Here is a 19,933-nt window from a genome sequence, read left to right as displayed (position 1 = left end):
GGAATTTTCAGTCACGTCTTCCGTCAAAATCAAAATCGATAGCCACAAAAATAACCAAACAGGTGCTTCTAATCGATTGGAAGTCACCCGCAATCATGACCAAGGAGGCATGTACTTTCTCCACAAACATCGCGCCACGTGGAGGGACAGGGGCCCCACCTCCCCCCTCTTTTCGTTGGGTTTGAGGAAGATCTCGCTGGGCCGCCCGACCACCGTACACGTGTCCGGTGGGCCATCTTCCTCATCCACAAGGAAGAATAATATCTATCCGCTCCTCCAAATTTTTATCCAAATCTTTGCCAAAATGTCCTTTTCGCTTCTTATCTATGCAAAGCCCTCTTCAATCCGATCTAACAGGGACTTTTTTGATCATCTAAAGGCATAGTTGAAACTTATAAAAAAAAGAAAGTGACATACATATGATTGAAATAATCAGGGCACGGCACTCCTGATTTTCCTAGCTCCAAAGAGCACGTCGCTTAGAATTAGAAAATATAATCATGAGTCGGTATTGCTGACATGTGGAAAGGACAACCCCATTATTAAAACCTGATGGGAATAGACATGTAAAGCTCTTATGCGAAAATGGTCCCAAGTACCAGGTTTCTCTTGTTGCATGGGAAGGTGAATGGACCGACACATGATGTTGATTAAGTTTATCGATATCCAATGCATTCTCTTTATTTATTTATTTATTTATTCATTTAAATGTCTAGTCGAACATTATCTAATCATTTAATATGTGGAGTACCAATTACATCTAAAAATTCATCCAATTGCGCATATGGAGAACGAGTCACGAGAGAGTAGGAAATTAGGAAGCGAAGTCAAAGTTGGCTCCCGGATATCACGTTCCCTCCAGTCCAAGACGCGCCGAAAAGCTGCCCACTTTAACTTATCTCTTTACCCGGAAAGAAGAGAAAGAAGATAACATAAACGTACATTATCTTCGATCCAACGCTATCTTGCTGGAATCTCTGAAAACGACTTCTCCTCTTCTTTGCAGATTACTGAATTTTTAAAAGAAGGAGATGATGAAGATGTGACACGATGAATATCGGTGGAAATCGTACTACTTGCATGCAAGAACATGTTGCATGGCGTTCACACCTCCCACGAGCACGAATCGGTTCGGGACAAAACCCTTCCCCGATCTCCAACCAGATCGAATCTTTTTGTCCTTTCCTCGTGATCCACACGGCATCGGGCGGTGCACCAGCCGAGTCAACAATGGCCAGCTCCCACGTTGGGAGACGCCTCCAAAGTGCCCGTGAAAGTGGAAGGGAGAGGGAACGTCTTTTCTTGGCTTGGCTTGGCTTGGCTTTGCTTTGGATTTTACTATCTTTTTCACTCGTGTAGTGCACGACCATCAGTATTTGGCACGAGAAAAATACGGGGCTAAACCCGATTGCCGATCGGAGAAGGCTTTAATTTAGCGGGCTAGGATTAGTTCGTCGTATCCCGATCGATGATGCCATCGTCTTGCACATCCGACGGGCGCGACAAAGGCAGTGACATCCGCTAAAACATCGTCTCTGATGTATACATCTGGTACCGGGGCACGAGGTAAATGGGACAAGGGATGCTGTCATACAAAACATTCGCAACAAGAACAGACTGAAATAACATTTCAGGCGTGTACGTTGTCAGAACCGTCTTCCTTGAACCGATCCAGCCCGAGCTACAGCAATATTCGAGATTTGGTACGTCGTCATGTCTGTCAAACTTGGAACATAATAAATCACACAAGTCCTGAACTTTTCCCCCCATTAGTAGTCAGATATATAGTTATCATGATCCCCTCTTATCATCTTTCGCTATTGTATGACCTATGTTCTTCCTCTTTCCTTTCGTAGAGCGTCTCTCCTAAGGCAGTGACAGGGTATAAATAAGCAAATGAGGCAAAACAGACAGACCAATAAATAGTATGCTCCGACAGCAAACTCGAAGCGGCAAAACTTCGGCATCTCTCACGGGTTCACCGATAATTTCGGTAGGCAGGGCTGTACATGCAGCTCTCCGCATACTTCACCAGATCTTCCGGTTGAGGAAGGCGAGTCGCCAAACCTGAAAAAGATTTTTCCTCCAGTTAGTTCACAACGACGTACTAATGCATTATGAAAAAAATCCTAGGTAGTTGTCAATGTGTGTAAAGAGCGCCTACCCAGTTCGTAAGCTTTGGCAGCCACATTGGCCGCAATATGTGCAGAAATATTTCTGATATTAGCGAAAGGCGGGTAGATGAGTCCCTTGTCATAATTTTCCTGAGTCACCTCTGCAGCCAGGGTCTCAGCTGTTCCCAAGGATTAAAAAATTAAAATAAAAATGCCCAGAAAAGAAAAGAGCTACAAAAATTGAGATTTCGAAAAGACTGTATTTGAAATTGCGAGTACAGAACACCGAGATAAGAGCACTCACATGCAGCCAAAAGCATATCATCGTGAACCCGAATTGCGCCAGACATTATCAAGCCCAGCCCAAGTCCAGGAAAGATATAGGCATTATTTGCCTAAAGAAGAGAAATAGCAAAAATGAGTCAGCCTTCCGATGACCTCATGCATCTGTACGTGACGGGAATTTATATGAATCAAACCTGGCCAGGGACATAAACCTTCCCTCCATACTCAACAGGAGGAAATGGGCTTCCACTTGCAAAGATGGCACGGCCCTGCAGGTAGTAATCAGGGGGTAACATGAACGGGTCATATTCGATGCATTGTAACACAAATAAACATATACTGGTTAGTTGCTAAAGACTCACATTATGAACCAGAAGAGAAAAATAGAGATTAAAGATAGATTTGTAGGCTTCAATTTAAAAGTTGCGTTTTTTTAAGTTACCTGACTCCATGCGTATGCTTCTTCTGCCGTACATTCCGATTGTGAAGTCGGGTTTGAAAGAGAAAGAATTATTGGTTTCTGCAGTCACCCAAATGATTAAATTCCAGCTACTCAAGTTTACAGAGAAGATCCTTCAAATACAAATGAATATACACAGATTAAAAATTACCTGATTTATAGCAGCCATGGCCTCAACCACTTCTTTGGTGAACGTTCTTCCCACTCCAGATGTTCCAATCAGCACAGTTGGCTTGATTGACTGATGAGGTCAAAGAAGTGAGGTGAGTAAAAAATCCCATACATAAAGGAAAGGACCATTTCCAACCACACATGAGCATTCATTTTTTGCATGTGGGCGCGCGCGCGCGAGAGAGAGAGAGAGAGAGAGAGAGAGAGAGAATGCACACTTTTACAGCATCCACGAGTTCCTTAATGGGTTCATGCTCATGAGCCCAGGGCTTCTTGAAGTGCTGCAGAGACTCCTTTCGGGAGCTAACAATCAGTCCCTGAGAAATTATTCATCACTATGTCAACTCATAGCCAATGGACTGGACTAAAGAATAACTAAAAGCAATTTCATTGACATGATAAGCAAAATGATGTGTTTCACTACCTTTGAGTCAACAAGCCATATGTTCTTACGAGTCTCTTCCAAAGGAGCACCCGTCTGCATATAGCACAGTGAAAAACCCTCAGCAATTTAGAAATTGTTTTCGGTCCAAAATCCTCGAATCAAGATTCGAAAGAATATATGGATAAATAATTTGATCTAGAGGATAAACCTGTTTTGACATCTCAAGGGCTATGAGTTCCGCTATTCCAGTACCAGCCTGCAAGCACAATCAATTATGCTGAGACAGTTGGACTACATGGGATAACATGATACAACTGGATTAGAAAATGTGTGGTATGTTTTTTACCTCCCTTTTCCAGAAAAAATATAAATGTTCAAATATTGCTGCAAATATGCTAAATTCCAAATAGTTGAGGCTCAATAGAAATCAGCAAGACTAATAGACTAGCAGGTCTACATATGAAAACAGTCACAATGTGAGAAAAAGGGAAAGAGGGGGGGGAGGGTTCTTTTCCTTTCCCTAAGGCAGCCTAAACAGCATTTTTCTAGTCTCTTTTGTCAATTGTTCCAGGATGTCCTTTCACTCAACAATTAGAAGGGCATCAAAGAAACACAAGTGTGATAAGCACAGGTTGGATCCAACCTCTCCAGCTCCCAGGAATAAGAACTTATGATCAGCTAACGTTCCGCCAACTAATTTTTGAGCTGCGATAAGCCCAGCAAGAACAACTGATGCCGTTCCCTGTAGAGGAAAGAAATTATAAGCATGCAATTAAGGCATTTTCAACAGACTCCTCCATTCCGCCATGTTATGCACATTACCTGAATATCATCGTTGAAAACAAGATGAGTTGTGCCATACTTCTCGAGTAGATCAAATGCATTATGGTTTGCGAAGTCTTCGAACTGCAAAACATTTAGCAGAATCAGTGAACAGTCTACACAGCTCATCTAGTACTGAAAATTTCCACAGCACAACCTGGATAAGGACTTTTTCCCCGTAGATCTGCTTGACTGCAGACATGAATTCATGTAGAAGCTCAGCATACTCCTAGGGAAATGAAAGCCCAGCATCAGTCAGTAAAACAGTGCGACGCATTATGACAACCAAACTCCAAGTAGCTCAAAGAAAGCAATTGAAACAATTTAGAAACCTGTCCAGTAGCCCTCCTCTGCCTGAGCCCAATGTAGAAGTCGTCGTTCAACAGTTTCTCATTGTTTGTCCCCACATCAATGGTCACAGGCAAGCACTGTGCAGGAAGGTACATGGTAACTTTCAACTAATAGGTGATTGAATCAAAATCAACGAGATTGCATGTAAGAGGAGGAAAAAAGTTATTTTATTCCAGTGGAAGTACAATGAGTGGATACAATGTCACAATTAGCATTAGCAAGTAACTATATCCAGCTGGACAAAATTTTGATTGAAATCTTTTTCCGACAACTCATGATTCAGTGGCAACTTACCGCTGAAGGACGGACTCCTCCAAGAGCAGTGTATAATGAAAGCTTTCCCACTGGTATCCCCATTCCCTGAGAGCATATTTGAATAATTATGAATAATGCGGGTTCTCAGAGAGAGAAAGAAACCTTGTTCACCTAACCAAGTTACATGTCCACCACCAAACTTATCAAGAGTTGCCCTCACAAAGACAGTAGACATAGATCATACCTGGCAACCAAGATCTCCAAGTCCCAAGATCCGCTCACCATCGGTCACAACAATAACCTGAATACTCCTCTCCGGCCAATTCTTCAAAACCTCAAGAATCCTCCCCCTAGCAAAAGACAACCCACCATTCAACACTTTCACAGAATGTCACCAAAATATGCACCAGGAATACATAAGGACCCTCAAAATAAAGTGACACGGACAGTTAAGCTCACTTTTCTTTCAAGCTAATAAACAGGCCCTGAGGACGCCTGAAGATGCTCCCATATTTTTGGCAAGCTTCACCTACAGTTGGAGTGTAGACAACAGGCAGTAGCTCCTCAACATTTTCTATGAGAAGCTTGTAAAATAGCCTTTCGTTCATTTCCTGCAAAGGTGGTAAATTTGCAAGCATTAACTATCTGTTTCATCACGACACTACTCCATGAGGAAACTACTTTCATTTGATATTGGGAAAGTTGTGTACAAAGAAGACTTAATGCATCAAATTATAAACCAATAATTCATTTTTGGAAATTGAGTTTGTTCCGAATTAGTTTTAAGCTATTTTTAAAGTTAAAATATGAATATAAGCAGACAATTACCTGAAGATCCATCATGGCCATGTACTTCTGCAAGGGAACTTGATATTGGCGAATGTTGTGCATCATTTTCTTCACCTGGCGAGTAGAATAGGCAGACAAAAAAAAAGGGGGAAATGCAAGGTAATAAATAACTTTGTCAACGATAGTGAGAAAAATAAAAACCATAAAATTAAAAAAGTATTGCTTTCTATGGTAAGGCTTATCTGATAACCTGAAGGTCCTGAGAAACAACTGTTGGGGGAAGGAGGCCACGCAGATAGTGTGCATCCCTTTCTTTCTCAGCAAAGGCCAGTCCTTTATTATGGTGTGGATCTCGCAATAAACTATATCCACTGAAACCAAAAGATGGGGAAAAAGTATATCAGGATAAAGCCGAGGGAAAAAAAAGAATATAGAGCAATGAATCACAAATGACCATACAACTTCAGTAAGGAACTATGGTTATAATCAAAAGACCAGCAAAGCAAACTACAGAAAAGTGACTTGGAAGGATTACTGTAATTAAGAAGGAAAGAATAAATGAATAAAATCTCAGACAGTATAAAGCAATAAAGAATTTTAGACCTCTCAACAACCCTAACCAATTTTACCATCAGTTATCCCAGTATGATTTTGTAATATCGTAAGAATATTTTCTTCACAAAAATTGACCAGCTTGGAATGTTGAAGCCATGGAGTCACTAATCAACCGACTTCTCAGACCATTGTACATACTCAAATGGCATTATAAAAAGAAACCAATACAAGACAATCCACGCATTAAATTTGTGGTGTGGAAATCAGACATTTATAACTTATAAGAACTAATATACCATGTCAGAAGAAAAAAATATGTTTACTAGAGGCATTGAGTTTATCATATGGTAAGAGCCAATGTATAAGCGTAGTTACTAATCTACCTGCTTTGGGCAAATGAAAGCAGAACATAATCAACCCATTAGAGAACAGCCAATGAAAAAGAAGTTTTATATGATACATGGCAGTGTGATCCATACATGAATCATTTTAGAGGAAGAAACATGGAGCTCAAGCCTGGGAGCCTAAAGTCATAAGGGGACAAAACAGCACTGAACGCCTTATCCAGAAACAGGATAACTAGAAAAATGACAGAACAAGCTTAAAGTCTCCCATCATTCCACCAGACCACGCAAATTGAAGAGAAATCGAAAGATAACATTTGAATAAGGCTTCAATAAAAGAAGAATTTTCTAAAATAATCATACAAACAATGCAGTTCAAATCCACGCAAATTTTTTTTTTATTCCTTCAAATATAACTTACGATGCAAAGGCCAAAGCAACAAAACCATCAATCTACAATCTTTTTACATGAAGCACCAATCACATGACAAACACACGCGCACACACATCAGGGCAAGAAAAGAAATGTAAACTTCTGCGATACCTAGCCACAGACACAGTCCAGGGAGTCACGAGCTGATCCTCCGTGGCGCTATCTTCACCGTACACGTCCTTGACGCCGCCACCGACGGCGGACTCTGGGTCCACGATGGGCGAAGATGAAGTATGGTCCTTCATTTCCTTCAAAGTGCTATCCACCAAAACGCTGCCGCTTCGTTCGCTGGTTGCTCTCCCTTTCTGATCCTGATTCGAGCGCGAAGCAACGACCTTCACGAAAGCTGGGGGTCGCCTTCTCTGCCTCTGGGCATTTACACCCGACCCATTAACGCCCGAGTTGCTCTGTGACGAAAGAACCAGCAACAAATTGTTCAAATTTCCCACGAAAGTTTCAGTTGTGGCGATCAAAGAGGATGAATTAGGCGCTCAAATATCGACGGAAATCCCGCAGAAGTCGCGCAATGCAGAAGAGGGGACAAAGCAGTGAAGGAACTCATATTTCGTGAAAACCGATGTGGATGAAAACATTCGAAACGAAGAAAAAGTTTCAAGAAATCTCCGAAACGAACTCGCGATTCACGAGTTAAAGCAGCTGACAAGACCGGACAAGGAAAGAAAAAAAAAACAAGAAGCCAACCAACAACAAGAACAGCAAAACACGTCGTGACGAGAAAGATTCGAACTTCAGCTCGAAGATTGCAAAATCAAGGCAGACCCAGATGCGAAAATCCACCGAAGATCCGAACTTGATGCTTGAAAGAGGCAAAGGAGACGAAGAAACCGGGGACAGAATAATCAGACGAGCGAATTACCAGGAAAGAGGAGCGGTTTAAGGAGATCATGACGGAATAGCTGTCGGGAAGAGGAGAGAGTCTTCCGCTCCCGCGTGGATATATGAGCGAGAGAGAGAAGCGGGCGAAAGAGGAAGAATGGAAGAAAGGGTCTCGCTCCCCCCCTCCTTGGGCACCTCCCCTTGCCTCCTTCTCTCTCCTCTCTCTCTCTCTTCTTTCTCTCTCCTCTGCAAATCAGGTGGCGACTGGCGAGGGAAGAAGGAACGAAGTTTGGCAAGAAAACTGGCTATTATACCCGGCTACTCCTCCCTTCCATTTTATTTATTTATTATTATATTTTTTTGGTCCAACAATGTTATTTTATTTCATTTTCGGTCGGAGGTTTTATTTTGCTTTTGCATAAGTTGAACTTTCGAGCGAGGAATATTCCCAAAATCACGACTTTTTGTGGGCACCCGTAAAAAATTGTGTGAGGAAGTTTGGAGATTTATCGGCTGCAATGATGCTGGGTTTTACCAACTCAATTAATGACAAATTCCATGTAAAATCTAATCTCTTGGATTGGTTTTTTATATAAATACATCATTGAGACTTAAAAGGACATTTGAAATTAAACTTTAGTATGACTATCAAATCAGGCCTCTATCTCGAGTTTTACTAAGTGTAAGTCAATCTTAAATATCAATCTCAATCGAGTTCATGTAAATTTTTTTAAAAGAGTCAAGTTGAGTTGTGATAATTTAAACTTTTGGTTGGGTTTGCTTTTTTTTTTCTTAACTTTTTTTTAATATTTTGCATTGGGCCGTGCAGTTAGGCGAATTAGTTTTGACAAAGAGTGGAACTTGAATTATACTCTTAATCGTTTGCAAAATATGGAGAAAGTGCTTCCTTTACAAGCAGACCATGCATCTGCCTGCAAAGGGTCAATTTGAACACGTTGACAGTTGAGTTTTAGCAGCAATCTGACAATATGCTTTGTTTTGCCATAACAAGACCAACTTACCATATCTATATATGTGAAATCAGGTTTTTTTTTTTTTTTTTTTTTTTTGTTATAACTAAGCTGCATAATATCTGTGAAATTAATTTTTTTGTTATTTAGTCCATTTGCAGTGAAAAGTTCTCCTTGAGAATGAGAAATCAGAAAGGTCCTTTTCCATCTCGCCGGACCTTCCAATGATTTAAGAGCGTATAAAATATAGTGACAGAAAATAATATGTGAGACGCTTTTTTTATTGTCATTATGCGGCGTCTCGATCCATATTAATCACACACACGGAATGGTTATTTTTTTCGATCCAAACCAAGATAAATATTTCATTTGGAAATTGATAAAAAGGGTATCCACAAAAAACTAATTTCTGGCGATCTAATTTCAAGAAAAGTTAATTCACGGCTCAAAATCAAAGATCTTTTTTTCCCTTTTAGGTATTTCGGTGGCTATATTAACAGTTTCAAGTTCGAATTATATACTAGATCAGTCAAACATGCATCGCATCGCATTGCATGTTGTCAATAAAAAATGCGTACGTATGGATCTGTTTTCACGTATCAGAATTATATAAGGACCGTATTTAATTCATTTTGCTTATAAAAAAGGAGGGAAATAAACATAAACATATGGTGGGAGTTTGTTCTTTGTTTTCTTCGGCACAATTGAGAACTCCCTCTACGAAAGATTATTCCGGATTTTGTCAACAAGTTGACGATGATGTCTCAACCGTACCTCTTGGATTAAGACAGCAATCAGACAATGACCGGTTCATATGGAATTTGTGGGGGCATTGGAGATTCTTATTTTCTTTTTCGATGTAGAATTTCTGGCGCTGTCGATGCATGGATGTTTAGCATCGAAGGCCTTGTCTTCTATGTAGAATTTCAAGTCGACCTCTCTGTCACCAGATTTCCTTGGCTATTTATCATGCACAGGTCAGGACAATCTTCCCTATTTGCTGGGCATTCATTAGATTTGGAACAAAAGTACATCATCCCCAATATAAATTGAGATTGATTTATGAGATTGATTTATTTTTCTCGGAATTTATGTGATGAATAGGTTTTTACCCTGTCATTTAGGAAACTATTTTTATGAATCAGTCTAACTGTATATGGCATTATTATATTTTAGGGGCTTGTGCATTATCTATTTCTGAATGCACTTGGTGTATAGTTTTCTTAAATAATGCAATCATTAGGCCATTGGAGGACTTTCACACCTGAGATTACAAAATCGCATTTCATAAATTGAATATGCTTGCGTGCACACACCTAGTAGGTATCGGAGATCCTTAAAAATTAAAATCGAGAATCAAATCTTACGTCAAATCTTATGTAAATCAAAGTTCTTGCATGGCCCTTATTTTCAAGATAGAACAGCTCACGGGGATTGTCTTTATTAGGACAAACATAGACATGGATTTCAAACGGAAAGTACGTGGCATACGAAAGCAAGAGATTTGTTAAATCATTACCCAAATATATCAAATTTTCACAGACATAAAAACTGATCACGTGAAGAGTGGACATCAGATTAGTTGGAAGTTGGCTTTCTTATATAGAATTGAAAGACAAAAAGAAACTTAATGACTCAAACTAGTCCAATACTTTGTCACTTCAAGGCAATGGGAAAGGCTGTGATTGGCCCCAATTTGAAATTAAAAAAGTGGCGATACATCAAGAAGAATTGCAATTATATCTCCACGACTATGGTGACAAGTAATCCAAGGTCCATAGCACAAGAGATCCCACCAAAGAACACACATTGTGCACTCCGCCCTCTTTGGAGTCCCCACAGAACATGTCAATTATGGCGAACACTAGCGGCCATTCAAATTCCACCCGACAGTTAGGACAATAACATCACCAGCCTTGCGTGGCCCAAAAAGTCTTGAGCATCATTTAAGGGATCGTTTGGCAAATGAGCAATTATATCTGGTCGTGGCCGTGGCGCATGTTTTATTTTATTTTATAAAAATGGTCATGTTAACTAGTATCATGAGATCACATGTTAACATCAATCCATGTTAAAAAAAAAAAGGGAATAAAACAATTTCTTTTTTTCACCTTTCCTCGATAATTCAAGTGTTATTATATAAGGATCTACATGTGTCGATTTATATATACTTGAAAAGCTTTTCGATGTTTCGCATTGAATAAGAATCATTAAAAATGTGCATGCGGGAATATATGTAAAAGTGAAAATTAAAAGTGATTAGCTAGGTCTAGAAAATGCTAAAATGATAATAATATTATAGAAACACCAAAACGTGTTTTCCATGATCATGGACTTCTTCCTAAGATTGGTTAGATTTTGGTTGTTTCCTGGTTGGCGAAATTAGGGGTCGGTGGAGAGTAGGTGAGGCGACATCTATAGTTGAAGGGGAAAAGAAAAATGATGATCAATTGGGAAGTGCTACGTCATCTTGGTCAACCAATTATATCTCTCCTTTTGTTCATTACTTTATAGTTACTTTCTTGACGGCATCAAATTACATTCCAAATTGGCGATCCGACTTTTTCTAGGTAATGTTACTATAAATTGACGTGCGCCATCTGAACATCGTCGTTCTAAAAATGTCGAGGGTGATTTTCCGCGTGTGTTCCATTGGTGTGCATGTCAACTATAAAGCCAGAGCTATGTTGTCAAAGGTGTAGTCATGTCAAAAGCACGAGTCGGGAAAGAATGAAGTGACGTGTACATGGAAATGGATGTTAATTAGCTAAGTGATGCGACTAATTAATCATGGTTATTTAAAAAATAATTTGTTAAAAATCATAAACCTATTATACAATGATTAATTCAATCTTAAATCTCTTAATTATACCAATTTAATTCTAAAATTTTTAAAAACTTATCAATGTAGTCATTTTGACTAATTTTAGAAAATTGCTAATGTAAAATTCCATTTGGTGCACCCATTCCGCTGCGGACGCGTTGGTTTGGGCATTCCTCCCTCTTCCGGTTGAGGGGAGTTCGAGTCACCGCGGTCGCATTTGTGTGACTTAAGTGCGGTGCTGTGAGAGGTAGGTTCCCGCACTAGCGTCACCTTGGGTTTACATTGCCGCTTCCGACCGCCCATGTACGGCGGTTCCGAGTCATAAAAAAAAATAATTGCATTTGGTGTCGACATTGATGATTTTTATATGTATTTTTAAAATTCCTGAATTTTCTTTTCTTTTCTTTCTTTTTTTTTTTTTTTTTTTTTTTTTTTTTTTTTTTTCTCATTTTCCTTCGCCAATTAAGGTTGTGGCAATGAAAAAGAAGAAAACAAAAGAAAAATAATATAATAAAAATCCATAATTTTTTAAAGAATTTGCAAAAATTGTCCATGTTAGTATTGGCCATGCACGTAAAGTGGTCGATGTTTTTGTTAGTGATCTTCGATCAAAATTTACCGAAAAGACTATATTACAAATTATTAAAATGTTGAAAATCAAATTGACATAATTGAAAGATTTAAAATTGAATTAATTGCCGTAAAGGGTTTTCTCAATTTTATCTTATTTATTGGTGACTATTACCAATTTAGCATCATGTTTTCACGACAAAAACTTTTAACAATATCTATGTTATCGTTATGGAAGAGTACGGAAAAAAAGAAGAAGAAACTTTGGGATTAATCACAAAATCTAGGGCTTTTTGGACAAGTATCCCTGATTATTTGTGGCTTGTACCTTCAAGTCTCTGATGCTTAGCATCACAATTTATAATAGGATGGCATTCAATAAATTGCACTAGTGGAAATTCATGTAGTTATGCTAGGTGTGGCTCTTTTTGGCCTTTTTCGTTACACAAAACATATGTTATGGATACTTTACTAGTGTGATGTCATGAATTTCATTTATCTTCCAACATAACCTTTTGAGATTCTAGGTCGAAGAGGAAGTGCACAATTTACCGCAAGAACACTACACCGAGCAATATAAATCTAATTTAAGATGTCATATATGCTCGTCAATGGGTGCATTTGTCTCTCTCTCTTTAGTTTTCAATTCAAGGATGTATGGCGTCATCAAATTGTTGCTACAAACGAATCCCGTAACACGAAAAGGAAGAGTTCCTCTCTATCATGTGTGGAGAACTCCAAAAATCGTACGAACATTTTCAATAGAAAACTCAACTAATTAGTCCTGAATTTATTATATAAACGTCAATTCAGTTCTAAATTTTTCAATTCAGCTGTCATTCCTATTAATGATTTCTAGCAAAATTAACGTAAAGGATTATATTGAAATTTTGCAAAAAAATTAAGATTAAATTGATAAAACCGATAAGTTTAGAACCAAATTAACATATATATAATAATAAATTCATGACTAATCAGACAATTTCCTGTATTTTTCCCACAAGAAAACAAGATACAGAGTCTGTAAATTTTATCCGCAAAGTGGTCCAAGCTTGGTGGATCATCCACTATGAATTTTGAAGCTGAAGGTAAAGATTCAAAGAGAGAGAGAGAGAGAGAGAGAGAGAGAGAGAGTGGTGGAGGAAGGACAGCCGCGTCGACTCGCTGCGTCTGCTTGGAAAAGAAATATTATTAATATTATTAGGGCTTGGGTCCAAAAACGTGGGCCATCTCACTCCATTTTCTTTTGCTAGTGGCAGCCAGCCACGCGCTTCGCTTTTACATTCTCATTTCCCCCTATTTAATCAAAAGAATATTTCGATTTTCGAAGTACTTATAAGACACCACGCGAATAAATCGATGTACTAAAAATTAAAAATTCATTACTAAATTACCTTTCTCAATTAGTGCCTTAGGAGCGATTTCTAACTAAATCTTTTGAGCGTTGATGTATCGTCTATTATCGTGTTCCCCTTTAAAAACCATGGTTCTGAGAAGAAATAAAGACAAAATAGAATAGACAAAAAAAAAAAGTGTAAATGACCTAACTTTAATTAATATTTCAAAGCTGAAATAGTTGATGTGGTCAGATCGATACTTTTCGTCTTCCTCTTCTAAAATTCCAAAATAATGAATTTCCAATATTTTTTTTAGAAGAAGTCGTACATGTTAATTTTTATCGATGTTGGATGACTTAAAATGCTCGACATTAAATGAAAATCAATTTTGCATAATGTGAGATAAAAACTAAAGTAAAAATCAATCCAAACGATTAGACATAATAATTTTCGAATGAGTGTCGAGATTTGACAACACATTTCTTAAAGATTTTCCTCATGTCTTTTTTTTTTTTTTTTCTTTTTGGTTTTTTTATGTTACAATTTAGTTTATGGAAAATGATTGATATCCAAAAGTCAATTGAGGTATCCTCGTCCACAAGATGCCGTGATGCGCTTTTGGATGAATAAACGTCAATCACCTCATCCATATGTGCACAAGGTGTTGGAAATTGGAAATTTTTTATAATATGGGTTTACATTAATTAATTAGTTTTCTATTCTAAATAATCGGGTTAATGGATATTTCAATTTTTGTTGAACTCTACAGTGATTTGATTGAATTAGGTATTGATATCTATTGATAACGAGCCTAGTTGAGCAACAAAGTGTAGACAATTGTGTTTAACTGATGCCTGTAATGGGAAGGGCCTAGTTGACATTGCTAAGTCTCCTCTCTAGTCTATAAAATGATAGGTTATATCTATCAATTGCTTGAATCCCATTGAAAGTTGTTATACATAGATATGAAGATCTGGCATTCCGATAGATCATTGATTATTGGATTTATCTATTTTTTTTTTCAAGTGAAGTAATGGCTCAAACATGTACTTTTTAATTATCTCTTGAACTATGGGAGAACATGCCCTTGTCGGCATTGGTCCCGAACCAATCATGAAGCGACATATCACGTGAGGCCACATTAAGGGAAAACAATTTATTTTTTACCTTTCCTCAATAATTCAAGTGTTATTCAAGATTTAGAAAGATGTGAAATAGTTATATAAGGATCTACATGTGTCAATTTATATATACTTGAAAAGCTTTTTGATGTTTCGCGTTGAATAAGAATCATTAAAAATGTGCATGTGGGAATATATGTAAAAGTGAAAATTAAAAGTGATTAGCTAGGTCTTTCTAGGATGCTAAAATGGTAATAATATTATAGAAACACCAAAACGTGTTTTCCATGATCATGGACTTCTTCCTAAGATTGGTGAGATTTTGGTTGTTTCATGGTTGGCGAAATTAGGGGTCGGTGGAGAGTAGGTGAGGCGACATCTATAGTTGAAGGGGAAAAGAAAAATGATGATTAAATGGGAAGTGCTACATCATCTAGGTCAACCAATTATATCTCTCCTTTTGTTCATTACTTTATAGTGACTTTCTTGATGGCATCAAATTACATGCCAAATTGGCGATCCGACTTTTTCTAGGTAATGTTACTATAAATTGACGTGTGCCGTCTGAACATCGTCGTTCTAAAAATGTCGGGTGATTTTCCGCATGTTCCATTGGTGTGCATGTCAACTGTAAAGCCAGAGCTATGTTGTCAAAGGCGTAGTCGTGTCAAAAGCTAAGTGATGCGACTCATTAATCATGGCTAGTTAAAAAGTAATTCGTTAAAAAAATCATAAACCCATTATACAATAATTTAATTATATCAATTTAGTCCTAAACTTTTTTAGACTTTTTTAATATAGTCATTTTGACCAATTTGGGGAAATTGCTAACATAAAATTCTGATCGATGCCGACATTGATGGTTTTATATATTTTTAAATTTCCTGATTTTTCTTCTTCTTTTTTCTCTTCTTTTCTTTCCTTTTTCTTTTTATTTTTTTCTCATTTTCCTTTGCCAACTAGGGTCTTGGTAATGCAAAAAGAAAAGAAAAGAAAAGAAAAATAATATAATAAAATCCATAATTTTTTAAAAAAATTGCAAAAAGTTGTTTATATCGTATTGGCCACGCATGTAAGGTGGTCGATATTCATGTTAGTGACTTTCAATTAAAATTTACCGAAAATATTATATTAATAAATTATCATAAGGTTGAAAATCAAATTGGTACAATTGAAAGATTTAGAATTGAATTAACTACTTAAAGGGTATCCTCGATCTTGTCTTATTTATTGGTGACCATTAGCATTTCAGCGTTGTGTTTTCACAATAGAAAACTTTTAACAATATTTATGTTATTGTTATGAAAGAGTATGGAAAAAAAGAAGAAGAAGAAGAAACTTTGGGATCGTGGAACCACAAAATCTAGGGCTTTTTGGACAATTACCCATGATTGTTTGTGGCTGGTACCTTCAAGTCTCTTATGCTTAGCATCACGATTTTTAATAGGATGGCATTCGATAAATCGCACTAATGGAAATTCATGTAGTTACACTGGGTGTGGCTCTTTTGACCTTCTTCGTTGCACAAAACATATGTTGCAGATACTTTACTAGCGTGATGTCATGAATTTCATTTATTTTATCATCCAACATAACCTTTTGAGATTGCAGGTTGAAGAGGAAGTGCGCAATTTACCACAAGAACACTACACTAAGCAATATGAATCTAATTTAAGATGTCATATATAGCCGTCAATGGGTAAGATTAAGTGCATATCTCTCTCTCTCTCTCTCTCTCTCTCTCTCTAGTTTTCAATTCGAGATCAAATTATTGCTAGAAACTAATGCCATACTTAACATAAAAAGGGAGAGTTCCTCTCTTTGTTATGTGTGGAGAACTCCAGAAATCGGCTGAATATTTTCAACAAGAAAGTCAACCAACTAGTCCTAAATTTATTATATGAACGTTAATTCAGTTTTAAATATTTCAATTTGGCTATCCATCCTGTTAATGATTTCTAGCAAAATTAGCCTAAAGGACTATATTGAAATCACAAAAAAAAGAATTAAATTGATAAAATTAATAAATTTAGAATCAAATTAACATTCATTTAATAAATTCATGACTAATCAGACAATTTTTGTATTTTTCCTGCAAGAAAACAAGATACAGAATCTGCAAATTTTATCTGCAAGGTGGTCCAAGTTTGGTGGATTGTCTACTGTGAAATTTAAAGCTGAAGATAAAGATTCAAAATGAGAGAGAGAGAGAGAGAGAGAGAGAGTGGTGGTGGAGGAAGGAGAGCCGCGTCGACTCGCTGCATCTCATGGAAAAAGAAATATTGTTATTATTATTATTAGGGTTTGGGTCCAAAAATGTGGGCCATCTCACTCCATTTTATTTTGCTAGTGGCAGCCACGCGCTTCGCTTTTACATTCGTTGACCTCCCTGGTTTAATCAAAAAGAATATTTCGATTTTCGAAGTACTTATTTGGCATAACACGAATAAATCGGCGTACTAAAAATTACGAATTCATTATTAATTACCTTTTCTTAATTAGTGCCTTAGGAGCGTTTCTAACGAAACCTTTCGAATTTTGATGTCTTGTCTAATATTATTGTGTTCTCCTCTAAGATGCACCGATTTAGAGAAGAAATAAAGACAATAGGGAATAGACGAAATAAAGAAATAGATGCAGATGAATTAATTCTAATTAGTCCCATGAAGATATTTATATATTTACAAGGCGGAATTATTTCGTGTGGTAAGATGGGTACTTTTCAACTTCCTCTTCTAAAATTCCAAAATAATGAATTTTCAAGAAAACTTTTCAGAAAAATCCCCGTGTGTTAATTCATATCGATATTGAAATGCTTAAAAATGCTCAAGATGAAATAAAAAAAAAAATCAATTTTGTAGAATGTGAGATAAAAAAGTAAAGTAACAATCAATCCAAATGACTTGACCTAATAATTTTCGAATGAGTAGTTGGGGTTAGATGACATGTTTCTTAAAGATTTTTCTTCATTTTTCTTTTCTTATATTTTGGTTTTTTGATGTTACAATTTAGTTTATGGAAAATGATTATCCTCGTCCACAAGATGCCGTGACCCGCTTTTGGATGAATAGACCTCAATCAATCACCTCCATATGGGCACAAGGATCTCTTGAGCTATGGGAGAACATGGGGTGGTCCGGCCACCCCATACCGGCGTTGGTCCCGAACCAATCATGAAGCGACGCATCACGTAAAGCCACATTAGCGAGCGGGAGCCGGTTGCGACTTCCACACGAAAAATCTTCCTCTCTCACTAGACCAGTACGCATTTAATTCGTTGCTGCCCCCAACTGCTTTTTCCAATAGTTTTGTGGCAATTTATCATATTCTTACAATTTTCCTTGAACATGAATCTTGACTTTTCCAAAAAGAAAAAAGCAAGAGTTCCATGAACATGATACTAGGGAGATGTAGAGAGAATTATAAAAAAAAATATTAATTTTATTATAATTTTTAATTTAGTTTTAAATATTTTGTAATTGTACAAATTTAGTTGATTTGGTTAATTTTAGCAAGAAGCCGATACTCGATGTGGATAATTTTTAATAGTATTTTACTTTTTTTGAATTTTTTTTCCCTTTTATCTTTCTCTTCCTCCTTCTTGTTTCGTTTTCCCCACAATGGCCAGCAATTGAAAAAATAAAAATAAAAATTTAAAAAAATATTATTAAAAATTTGTCTACATCAATAACGGCCAAAGATTTCATTAGTATCGGCCGGTCAAAATAGGCCAGGTGGACTGAATTAAAATGTTTAAGACTGAATTTGTATAATAAATATTGAGAACTGAACTGACACGATTGCAATAAATTTAAGATTCTTTTGGTAATTTTCTTGAAGATCCGTGACCGGCAAACGGCAGCTATGTTAAGTTCCTTCAAACAGCAAATATGGCCCTTGCAGATTCGACCCGTTAGTCAAGCTTGTATGATAAATGTTGTTCTTTTTTTTTTTTGTTTGTTAAAATTTATTTTTGGTAAAATGGGATTGAGAACACGTTCCAAAAGTAATCTGTCAATCTTAGGTGCGTTTGGAAAATTTTTTGGGGAAAATCTTTGGAGAATGAAAATGCCTTTGAGTTAAATGTGATTTTTAAAATGTAAACATGGTAAATTATAGTTTAAAAGCTCTTTGGGAAATATTTTGTGCAAAATAGTGTTTGGGGAATTATATTTGCAAAGCCTTTTGTTATTCAAAAGAAAAAAAAAAAAAGTTCGCTGGCCAGAACAAGTTGTCGTCGGTGAGGAGCAGATGGTCCGGCGAAGGGTGGGGAGTCTGACGCAGGCCGTTTGGCAGAGGTAGGCGGTCCGGCGAGGGTTACGCAACCCTTTGGCAAGCGGTGCCTAGATCGCGCAGCCTTGGCGGAGGTCGCGGCATGTCGGGCGATCCTCCAACGAGGGTCGTGGGTCGCTCGACCTCCGTCGGGCGGTGCCTCCGGGCCACTTTCGCGACGAGGTCGTGGGTCGTCGGAGGTTGCGGTGAGGTGGAGGAGGTCATGCACCGCGACCCAGGCGACCTCCGCGACCCAGATCTGGGTCGCGGCAAGGTCGTGGGTCGTCGGAGGTCGCGGTGACAGCTCGCCACAACCCAGGCGACCTCTATGATTGCCGCGACCCAGATCTGGGTCGTGGCGAGGTAGAGGAGGTCGCACACCACGACCCAGGTGACCTCCGCGAACCAGATCTGGGTCGCGGCGAGGTCTTGGGTCGCCGGAGGTCGCAGCAAGGTGGCAAAGGTCGCGCGCCGCGACCCAAGCGACCTCTGCCACCTCCGCGACCCAGGCGACCTCCGCCACCTCCACGACCTAGGCGCGCGACCTCTGCGATTGGTCGGCAACGGTCGCCGAGGTGCCACAACCACGCCGGCCTCTCTTGCCCGTCGACCGATCTCGCTGGCCTCTCTGACGAAGAAGAAGATGAATAGTGCCTGGCCCATTTTCGAAATGCTGAAAGCTCAAGATAGCCCCTCACCTGTTTTGGGCTGGCTTTCAGCTTTGTGAAGGCTGGCATTTGGGAAATGTAAGCTTAAAAATAAATGCCAAACACACTTGCTTTTGCCCAAGGGCCTTTAGAGGTCTAAAGGCCCTTATAAAGTGGTTTCCAAATGGACCCGTCTACCTTTGCAATCGTAAGTTAGTTTTTCGTTGCCGTTCCGAAACAAGGTTTGATTATTCTAGAAATTCATTCTTTGGTTCGCACCACTCTTTTGCAAGCTTTTATTTGCAGACTAAATCCTATTCCTTGGTAAGCTGTTGAAGTTCGCAAGAAGCAACAATGCATAATTTCAGGATTGGCGTTTTCCTCCATAAT

General features: G+C 38.2%; 1 protein-coding gene across 1 annotated transcript; it reads right to left on the bottom strand.

The window, feature by feature from the left end:
* Positions 1 to 1,600: 1,600 nt before the first annotated feature.
* LOC104423077 (NADP-dependent malic enzyme) lies at positions 1,601 to 8,086 on the bottom strand. Its single transcript, XM_010035536.3, has 20 exons — positions 7,842 to 8,086; positions 7,076 to 7,371; positions 5,883 to 6,003; positions 5,672 to 5,746; positions 5,303 to 5,454; positions 5,088 to 5,193; positions 4,883 to 4,948; positions 4,570 to 4,665; positions 4,395 to 4,466; positions 4,238 to 4,321; positions 4,059 to 4,157; positions 3,624 to 3,671; positions 3,455 to 3,508; positions 3,249 to 3,347; positions 3,011 to 3,100; positions 2,842 to 2,919; positions 2,594 to 2,668; positions 2,419 to 2,509; positions 2,165 to 2,293; positions 1,601 to 2,067 (listed from the first exon to the last, which is right to left on the bottom strand). The coding sequence occupies exons 1-20, from the start codon at positions 7,869 to 7,871 to the stop codon at positions 1,979 to 1,981; spliced, it is 1,950 nt and encodes a 649-aa protein (XP_010033838.2). The 5' UTR covers positions 7,872 to 8,086; the 3' UTR covers positions 1,601 to 1,978.
* Positions 8,087 to 19,933: the final 11,847 nt, after the last annotated feature.

Source organism: Eucalyptus grandis, chromosome 2, assembly GCF_016545825.1.
Source record: "Eucalyptus grandis isolate ANBG69807.140 chromosome 2, ASM1654582v1, whole genome shotgun sequence".
Classification (NCBI taxonomy): Eukaryota; Viridiplantae; Streptophyta; class Magnoliopsida; order Myrtales; family Myrtaceae; genus Eucalyptus; species Eucalyptus grandis.
This window is presented reverse-complemented; position numbering and strand designations above follow the sequence as displayed.

What these genes read in the sequence shown, in the direction of transcription:
- LOC104423077 (XM_010035536.3), bottom strand. Translation starts at nt 7,871, where the DNA reads ATGATCTCCTTAAACCGCTCCTCTTTCCTG. An exon ending in TGGCCATGATGGATCTTCAG is followed by an intron (nt 5,455 to 5,671) that starts GTAATTGTCTGC and finishes CCACCTTTGCAG; the next exon opens with GAAATGAACGAAAGGCTATT. An exon ending in CCATGGCTGCTATAAATCAG is followed by an intron (nt 2,920 to 3,010) that starts GTAATTTTTAAT and finishes GGGTGACTGCAG; the next exon opens with AAACCAATAATTCTTTCTCT.